The sequence below is a fragment of the Ostrea edulis genome, chromosome 1 (genome assembly GCF_947568905.1).
Source record: "Ostrea edulis chromosome 1, xbOstEdul1.1, whole genome shotgun sequence".
NCBI lineage: Eukaryota > Metazoa > Mollusca > Bivalvia > Ostreida > Ostreidae > Ostrea > Ostrea edulis.
Genome location: NC_079164.1, coordinates 45823748 through 45833918, shown reverse-complemented (window position 1 = coordinate 45833918; position 10171 = coordinate 45823748). Strand labels below are relative to the sequence as shown.

General features: G+C 36.7%; 1 protein-coding gene across 1 annotated transcript in view; it reads right to left on the bottom strand.

The window, feature by feature from the left end:
* Window positions 1–9710, bottom strand: part of LOC125651458 (testis-specific serine/threonine-protein kinase 2-like) — a 21634-nt gene extending 11924 nt beyond the window's left edge. The window contains exons 1-5 of the mRNA XM_048880096.2: window positions 9365–9710; window positions 5856–5963; window positions 5505–5704; window positions 5348–5403; window positions 5118–5250 (exon numbers count right to left, since the gene is read on the bottom strand). Coding sequence (XP_048736053.1) covers window positions 5118–5250; window positions 5348–5403; window positions 5505–5704; window positions 5856–5963; window positions 9365–9634 — 767 coding nt within the window. The 5' untranslated portion in view covers window positions 9635–9710. The remainder of the gene's footprint in view (window positions 1–5117; window positions 5251–5347; window positions 5404–5504; window positions 5705–5855; window positions 5964–9364) is intronic.
* Window positions 9711–10171: the final 461 nt, after the last annotated feature.

Sequence of the window (10171 nt, the reverse complement as noted above, 5' to 3'; positions counted from 1 at the left end):
GTTGGTTGTATATGGTTTACCGTCCCTCTCGAGAATCTTTCACTCATATGGAGGCGTCACCATTTCCAGTGAAGGGTTGCAAAATTTAGGGCTATGCTCGGCGCTTACTGTCTTTAAGCAGGGAGGAATCTTTACCGTGTCACACCTGCTATGACATTGGGCCTCGGTTTTTGCGGATCGCCCCATTTAATCGCCTCTTACGACAAGCAAGGGGTAATGAGGACCTATTCTAACTCGCATCTCCACGGGATCCGTAAGCTACAGTGTATAATAGAATCTTAGTTGATTAGTAAATATCTTGAAATTAATTTAAAAACTTATTTTCGTTTTCGATAAACTACCCTGACATAACTAAAATGAAAGTAAAGCGGTGGATACGCTTTGGCGAAACTAAGCCATTTTTAAAATTACACAATTTAAAGATAATACGATATGAAGTAAATTCACTGCTTATCGATGCTTGCTTGTGATCATGCAGAAGAAAAAAGTTTTGATAATTCTTAAATAAATAAAATATACCTGTTCGTTTCTTCAATCCGTCATTTTAGTCTTGAATCAGTCTTATGGAAATTTCCAGAAAAAAGCGCCCAGAACGAGGCAACATCATAGGCGCTTAGGTCTACAACCAATTGCACATTATCGGGGCTTTCCGAAAAACCCAAGAAGTTGCGATTGGTTTACAACATGATCAGTAAAAAATTGTGTAGGTGATCAGTGCTAGTTATGCTTTTAAAAGTTTTCACTAGGCCCATATTTATCATTCTATAAAGATTTATAATTATGCGACTTCTATGCATCTCGTTCAACGAAAGACACCCCACCCCTCCCGAGACCAACGATCTGACACATCGATAAATTTGTAAATACGATATTCATCTGATATTTTCCATGTTCTTGATTTTTTCCCGTGATTATAGAAGTCACTGTTCATCACCAGTTACTGATATGTACAAATACATGGATAAACACAAGAAAGCTTTTATGATTTCGTGATGAAACGGATCCTGAAATTCAGTAATACATCGTAAGTTAAAAACAGTCCAATGTGTCAGATATCAAATGGTCAGGGACTGTTCTGGCCTTTCAACTGTTTTATCGAAATTAGGTTGTAGAGTACTTGGTAATGTCCAAGAAATCAGACCATTGTTTACAATATAGCATGTCTTCTGTTTGTCGTTCAATTGCCATTCGATTGTTGCGTTTGTTGAGAAGAAACTCTGTGCATTCATAATTTTGCCGTTAAAGGACACATCTCATATTTTCAAAGTAATACTATACAAATTACATGCATTTTCTCTTCTTTATGCTTATAGTAATTAATTCTAATAGTTCGTTCGCTGAAATATTGCGATAATTAACCACAATACAGATTTAAATCTAAGCCCAGATTTCAAAAAGTCTAGTTAATTAGTTAGGTAGTCACGTGGTACAGTGACGTCACGTGGTGCAGTGACGTCACATGCGCCCTTCTCCGACCAACTCATTGTGAAGGTAGAGAGAGATATTATTTTAAAAATCAGCTTTTAGGGGCCTAATTTGTTCACAATGGGCAACCGTTAAATCGTTGACAAATTTTCCGACCTTTGTATGTTTTCACCACCAGTGCATACATACATGTATAGGCCCTAGCGATGTAAATACCCAAATGAAATCGGCAATATTGCAAGTAAATAACGTTTATACGGGTCGCTGTCTACAAACTGTTTTGTAATGTTATTCCTTTATACATCTGTAATTGGCGCTTTTTTCTAAACTAAACTGTGCAATTATTATTTATTTTTGGAGTAGACAATTTATAGTACGTTACAATGTTGACAACTAGGCCCTAGGCCAAGCTATTGTCAAGGGTGCATTTCGGAAAGAAAGGAAAAGGGAAAAAACACAAATCAATGAAATTTAAAGTGGAAATCACATTATTTTGTTTTGATAAAGCAATCTTATTATTTTTGAATTGTGATTTGCACGTCGTTAGTCCTGAAGTGAGAGCACGGCACGGTACTGACGTACTCAAGATGTTACGAGTCACAATGAGAAAATAATTTCATAATTAATTTAAAACACTATAATTATTATAAACACATTCGTAATAATGAGTTTGAAATTATCAACCGCTACTCTTTGGTCTTTGGTCAACTATTCAGCATGGCGGGTTACGCTTGCATTCGTAAAATCATTATCTAATTTTCAATATATGGAGAGAGATCATTTATGTTACTTTCATATGGAACATTTAATTTGGAATTTCAAGTGACTTCCTATTAATGAAGTTTTATTTACTGTATATGATATCAATAAATATAACGTAAGATGCAAGATTAAAAGACCGATGTCTGTTGAAATAGTTAGGGAGAGGGGTATAAAATCTCCCGTAAGTTTCTGTCATCCAGCATCGATTACACTTAAGAGGAAAAAGAAAAAAGACAAGACCTACTGTTAAAAACCACATAATTACGTTTTGATGAACATTTTTAGTTTTAATGTCAACTTTTTTGTGAATAATCAGTAGAAAAGATACACAGAGGTTTGCCTTATTTTGGGATGAATTGATGTGAAAGTTCATACATTTACCGATATACTGCGTATCAGTGTTGAACTCGAAGAGATACAGCGGGAAAGAAAGATTGAAACAGAACCAATGAAAACTAAGGTGAAGTTTACAATCCATAGTATGAGAAATTGACAGATACGATATAGCTAAAATACTAACATACAATTTATGCTTGAATGGAATCAAATGGTCACCTCGTTATTAATCTGAATATTAAGATACAAGTTTTAGTTTAGAAGTCCTCCCTATTTAGGATTGGAGTGCTGCGGTAACAAAGTATCTGTTAGTTAAAAAAGAATATATCAAACACAGGATGTTTAACTTGCTGACTTATCGCAATTCACCTTTGAATTAGAACGCTTTGGCCAATATAGTATTGCGTTGTGTGACGACACAATTGAATCTGTTTGTAATACAATTGCGAAATGCAACAGAAACTCTCATTGGTCCATATGTATAAGTCCGCCCAAATTCCCTTAAACGGGAGTAGTCAGCATTTGAAAACATGACGGCCAGATGCTAGATGGAAAAAAAACTTCAAAGGAAGAAAGAGAAAAAGTTGTATTCTTGTGTTGTTGTCTCAAATTTAATATAAAAAAATTCCTACTATACTTGTGTCCAAACATACCTTCAAATATTTATTAAAGCCCCATACGACCCAAAAACTCGATCACAACTTTTGATGATTTTGTTCGTAGACGTAGCCATGTTAGGTAGCCAGTCAATTCGAATCCCGGTTCATTTTCATATTGGCACAATAGCGTCTAGATGTGTACTAATAACCCACAGATATTTAAGCTAAATTGTTTAAATAATATACCACCCCAGTCCTATTAAATGATAATTATTCAAATAGCTAAACTCACGGCAGTGCGGCTTTCATTAGTCATGAGCGGCCGCGCCGGCCGATCTCCATCTAATGGGCTTATGTAGCATTTTCGTTCATCTAGAGCTTATTTTACCTTTACAAAAACTGGTACAAAAATGTTTTAATTTCTATTAATTATATGTGTTGATAATAAATGAAGAGCGAATACATAACTTACAACCGATTTTATGAATAGATACCAATAGCAAGAGTTCGAATTGACCGGCTACCTAACATGGCTACGTCAACAAACGAATTTCAATCATTTGAAGCTGCGAGTTTTCGGGTGGTGTGTGACTTTAATGAATATTTGAAGGTATGTTTGGACGCAAGTATATAGTAGGAAAATATGTTAAGATTTTTTTATATTGAGTTTATGAGACAGCAACACATTTCAGGCCTCAACCGTCCGCAGCTTTTTGTGACCCGTAAATCGAAGGTTTTTATAAGAGGTGGATCTTTTCAGAGAGCTATGTAGTTCTCCAGCTACACTGAATCCGCTCGAGAAGGTGGGTGGGCTGTAATCGGCCAATGAAAACTCTTGTTGTATTACATCAAACATGTCATTCAAATTGTTCAATCGTCTCATTCAATTGTGTCGTCACACAACGCAATACTATATCGGGTAAAGCGTTCTAATTCAAAGGTGAATTGCGATAATAAGATCATGAACTGTAGATGTTATACACATACCACACTCCCTGTTGTAAGTATACACAAACACTGTATTATGTGTAAATTTACATGTAGATGTGCGTGAATGACATTTTGCCAACGAAGGGGTGGGGATATATATGTAAAGTACGTGTATTCTTTCCATTCTCTACCCATAGGTATCGCTGCTCGTTAACACATCTGTCAATGCCGACATTTTAAAATTCTTGTAAAAGGCTTTGTACATGTAAATTCTTACACAAACGTTTAACTTCGCTTTATCAATTTATGAAGCAGAATTTTAAGATAAAATTGTTTTACCGCTGGTAAACAAATTCTTAAAATTTTGATTTTAATCATAAAATTCAGTTTATACACCCAGGGGTGCATGAGCCGAGTTGCATGGGATACATTGTAAAGCCAGAAATGACGTGGTATATTTATAATTGTGAAGAACTAATTTCAGTTTTAAAAAACTTTTCGAGTTACTGTCCAGAAACCATATTTGTCTGAAGTTTTCAATCTATATTCGGTCACTGTGACCTTGACCTTTGTTTTCCAATATCAACAGGTGCCTTGCTTTGCTGGTATCCAACAATATATCCAAGTTTCATTTGATTCAAATTAAAAATTTTCGACTTATCCTCCGGAAACCAAAATCCTTTTGGAATTTTAAATCTATTTTCGGTCACTGTGACCTTGACCTTTGACCCATTTTCTCCAAAATCAATAGGGGTCTTTCTTACCTGGTACATAACAATATCTTTAAGTATCATTTGATTCGGATTTAAACTTTCTGAGTTATCATCCGGAAACCAAATATTTCTGAAATTTTCATTCTATCCGATAATCCATATAGGAGAAGAAGCGTTCACAAGATTTTGTGACAGACAGACGGACGGACGGAGAGTACAAAAGACAACATGTCTCCCCCTGACAGAGGGGGTACATAACTTGTCTAATATTCATCATAATGTAAATAAACTAGTCTTAAGTTTTACTTGTATTTACAATAAAAATGAATATACTTAAGGATTGATAACATACAGACTCCAAATATCAGATTGGAAACCGTTGTAAGAGTCGGCAGTCATCACTTCTGGCGCAGTATATGAAAATGTTCCACAACGGGTTTTCAGCATCTGGTTACTTTCGTTGCAACGTTCAGAAAACCCAAAATCTAGATACAATGAAATAATCAATGTTAACTCATTTATACCTAGTATACATGTATGTACCGCAGAACAAATCTCGAATAACCATAAAATATTACTCACCGGTTAGCTGTATATTGTTGTCTTTGTCAAGCAAAATGTTTTCACATTTTAAATCCCTACAATTGAAAATATGTTATAATACATGCGTGTGCGTGAAGAGAGAGAGAGAGAGAGAGAGAGAGAGAGAGAGAGAGAGAGAGAGAGAGAGAGAAATTACCTGTGTACAATACCAGCACTGTGCATGTGATGTACGGCCTCGCAGAGCTGTTTGAAAAGTTTTTTAGATTTAGGCTCGCCAATTCCTCTTTCATCTCCTCTCACGTGTCGATTGATCAAGTCCACCAAATCGCCATTTGGACAATAATCCATTACTATGTACGCATTTTCGCGTGTCTGCATGGTTTCGTATATGCGTACCTATAAGACGATGCGTTAAAATATCTTATTAAATTACTTGTTACATCTTCACTTTAATGTCATGAGTATCTAATATATTTTCTCTGGTAATTGTTGATCTTAAACCTTTCCGTATAAATGAGAAAAATTACTTGGAAAACAAATATCTTACCACGTGTTGATGTGAGTGAAGCTTGGAGTGATTTTCCAATTCTCTTGGAAGGCACTCATCGATGAAATCTTGAGGTACTTTTTCTTTGCTAATTACCTTAATGGCAACCTGATTGCGAAGAAGATTTTTTAAAAAATGACTGCAGAGAACTCTCTAAAAATGGAGGTCTAAACTGGTAATAGTTTTTATTAATATACAGAAAATATCTCCTTCAGAGATTCGCTTTGTAATTCCTTCATAAATTAACATATTCAGTATTAGGTACACGTGTTGCGTTGGCGAATTTAAACATTTCGTTAACATTGATTACAGAAGGTAGGATAAAGGCCATATGTGGCGCCAATGTTCACCTAAATTTCGAAACGGACTTAAACCATAAAACCCACTAGTAAATGTATAAATTACTTCAAGATGATGCCTAAACCATTTAATAACTTTTAAAGTGATGACTTAACAACGATGCTGATTGGATGAAAAATTCGTTTTATTTCTTAGTCCAAAAACAAAAAAATAGATAATCATCCGGAGTTCATCTGCATTTAGCACGTGGGACTAGTTTTCTACAATCTGATTAAAACCAGATCCTGAGTGTAGATCTAAGTGAGCGGATCTCAGGATCTGGTTTTAATCAGATTGACTTTTCTATGGAATGCATCTTCCCCGTTCTAATATGACCGCTATTCGATAGAACGGGAATTTCCACACCGATTGTAAGTTCCCGGTATGTATCGTCTGCTTTACGAGTTCGAAAGCAACGACTTTTAATCTGGGAGATATTAATGAAATTGAACTGCGTTATATGGAGTTCAGTCAATAAGGGCAATTCAGATAAAAAGGTGTTGAGCTGTATACTTGATATTGAAATGGAGCCGAGTCGCATTTCATCGTTCCTACGACACAACCAGTGTTCAACGTCTCGAACGCACTGCGGCATACATCCAGTCACCACTTGTTCTCTCAATAAATCATTCAGTGCAAAAAAGGAAGGCATAATCATGTTATCGACTCCACATTAAGTTACGATCTATTAATAGTGACTAGTCCTTACTTGGGTTGAAAAGTTTTTGCATCGAATTCCTTAAATGTAGTATCATATACTTTTTAAATACACCGCTGAATTAATAAGAGGCCCATGGGCCACATCGCTCACCTGAATCACACCTTGGCTCCTATTTAAAGATGTTTTCTTTATTTATTCGCATGTAAAGCTTTCATCCCTTTTGTGGCCACAACCTACCCCAAGGGGCCATAATATTTACAAACTTGAATCACCACTGTCAGGAAGCTTTCGATGTAAACGTTTCTATTCCAGTGATTCTTCAGAAGATTTTTAAAAAATACTTCTCTATATAGTTGTCTGTAAAACTTTGATCCCCTATTATGGCCCTATCCTACCACCGGGGGTCATGATTTTAAGAAACATTAATCTGCACTATGTCAGAAAGCTTTCGTGTAAATTTCAGCTCTTCTGGCTCAATGGTTCTTGAGAAGAAGAGTTGTTTTTTTTAAATCCCCATACACTGTATATGTGTGTAAAACTTTGATCCCCTATTTTAGCCCCATCCTAACCCAGGGGTCATGATTTTAACTTGAATCTGTAGTATGTCAGGAAGCTTTCTATCCCATGGTTCTTGAGAAGAAATATTGATTGTATCTTGTTTAACGTCTCTCTCAAGAATTTTGCACTCATATGAAGACGTCACCAAGACCGGTGAAGGGCTTCAAATTTGGGCATTTGCTTGGCGCTTATTGCCATTGAGCAGTGAGGGTTCTTTAGCGTGCCACATCCACTGTGACTCGTGACATTCACACCTGATGCCGAGTGTTTGGCGATGGAACTGTCACTACCTGTTTTAACGACTTTGGTCTATCGCGGACGGGATTCGAACCCCCGCTTTCCGCATGCAGGATGAACGCTCTTACCTCTAGACCACAGTGGTGGTTTCTTGAGAAGGTTTTTAAAAATGAGAAGATTTTTTTTTTAAATGTTCCCTATATATTTGCATATAAAACTTTGATCCACTATTGTGGCCCCATCCTACCCCAGAGGGGCATGATTTGAACAAACTGGAATCTGCACTACATGTATGTCAGGAAGCTTTCATGCAAATCTCACCTGTTCTCGCCCAATAGTTCTTCAGATTTTTTAAGATTTCCTTACATTATGACCCCTGAGTCAAGGCCTCTGCTGGTGGACTGTTAGTCCCCGAGGGTCTCTACAGCCCAGTAGCTAAGTACTTCGTTACTAGCTTGAAAATACGGATGTATATTTAATTGCTGTTATAAAATTTAGAAATTCATTTCAAAATTAAGGATGATCTCCCTCATGCAATAGCTCTTATCCTTGGACGAATTTGGCTCCACTATTTTGGCATGCTGTTTTTGGATATATTTAGCTCTAAAACTTCAGAGTTATTTCGGATTTCAAACATTTCGGTTGAGCATCACTGAGGAGATATTATTTGTCGAAATGCGTTTCTGGTGCATTAAAATTGGTACCGTATAAGTTTTACATATTTGTATATAAAACTTTGATCTCCTATTGTGGCCCCATCCTACCTCCAGGGGTCATGGTATTTAACAAACTTGAATTTGCACTATTTCAGGAAGCTTTCAGATAAATGTCAGCTCTTCTTGCCCAATGGTTCTTGAGAAGAATATTTTTAAATGGTCCCACCCTATTTTTGTAATTATATCCCCTTTGATGGGGGCATGACCTTGTGACCGAGAGGTTAAAGCGTTCGCCCCGCATGCGGAAAGCCGGGGTTCGAATCCCGGCCGCGACAGACCTAAGTCATTAAAACAGGTGTAGGGACAGTTCCATTGCCAAACGCTCGGCATCAGGTGTGAATGTCACGGGTCCTCCGAGATGACCTTAAAAACGGATGACCCGTGTCACAGTAGGTGTGGCACGCTAAAAAACCCTCACTGTTCAATGGCCATAAGCGTCGAGCATAGGCCCAAATTTGAAGCCCTTCACCGGTCTTAGTGACATCTTCATATGAATGAAGAATTCTTGAGAGATACGTTAAGCAAATCTATACAATCAATCATTTTAACAAATTTGAAAGCTCTTTTTCTTTGCGTTTTAAGAATTATACTTGCCCTTCACTTGCTCAAACTCCTTACATTACCACCATACTTTTTATCTTGACGTTGTTGATAATTTTCATTGCATATACATTGAGACAATATTACTATTCAATATGTAACCTCTCTTTCTAACTCCGGACCTTTGCATTACTAGTAAGGTGACCATAGTCCGAAATATGGTACGATAGATATCAAAATTATATATTAAAAAAAAAAAAAAAAGCCAGGAAAACGTCAGATATTTCGGACTAAGTGACCACTGAGCTAACCAGTCCAATACACGAAGCATGATAATATTACATGTAAACATTAAACATATGACCTTGACTTGCATAAATGGTGGTTATGTTAAATTATTGTATATCAAAGAGTAATAATGGCATAAATGCTTGATGAAGAAAAAAGATAAACCTTACCGACAGAACACAGGCATTCCCTGTCGAATCCGCATCAGCCTCGTAGCGGGCTAACTTGCCAGGCATGATTTCGGCGAGCACGACCTTGGCGTAGCCTCCCTGACCCAGAAACTTAACGAAGCGGTACCCGTGTTGATACAATTCTGATTTGATGATATCAATATAATCTAGATATTTCTTTTTTATTGTATGCCTCCCGCTTTTTTCTGATGGAGTTGACGACCCTTGCATCATGTTTCCCACTTTGTGAATACAGTCTTTCTCTACCATTAGACTTTATACTTTCCCGAAATACCTCGATTTGTTCTTTGTTTATTGTGACGTCACAATGCTACATGACGTCATGACAAGACAAGCGATAACATTAAACTGGTTCCCTGTTGATCTCGCTTCTCTACGGGTTTGTGTGTAGCACCAATCAGCGGGGAACCAGTTTATAGTAACATTATGTGTATACCCATGATAAATGATACGTTATTCATCGAGAAGCAGTCCATGTTTATAGGACTAGGCAAGGTCCAACATGAAATTGTATTCTGAATAAATGTTATAGATACAATCGTACATACTAGTAATGGCTTTCGTATCAAATAATGGACTTATATCAACTCGATGGCCGATATTAATCGAGGGTTGATAAGAGTGTGGTTTGGAAGGAAGTATTTTAATTTTTTAATATGTTGATGGCTCTACCGTTTAGGCGTAGCTATATATACATGATTACATGTATGCTTTGATCAAGTTCAATTTAAACAATACCTATTTGTCAAATACTCGGTACATAAATAGGATTGGGCAGAAGAAACA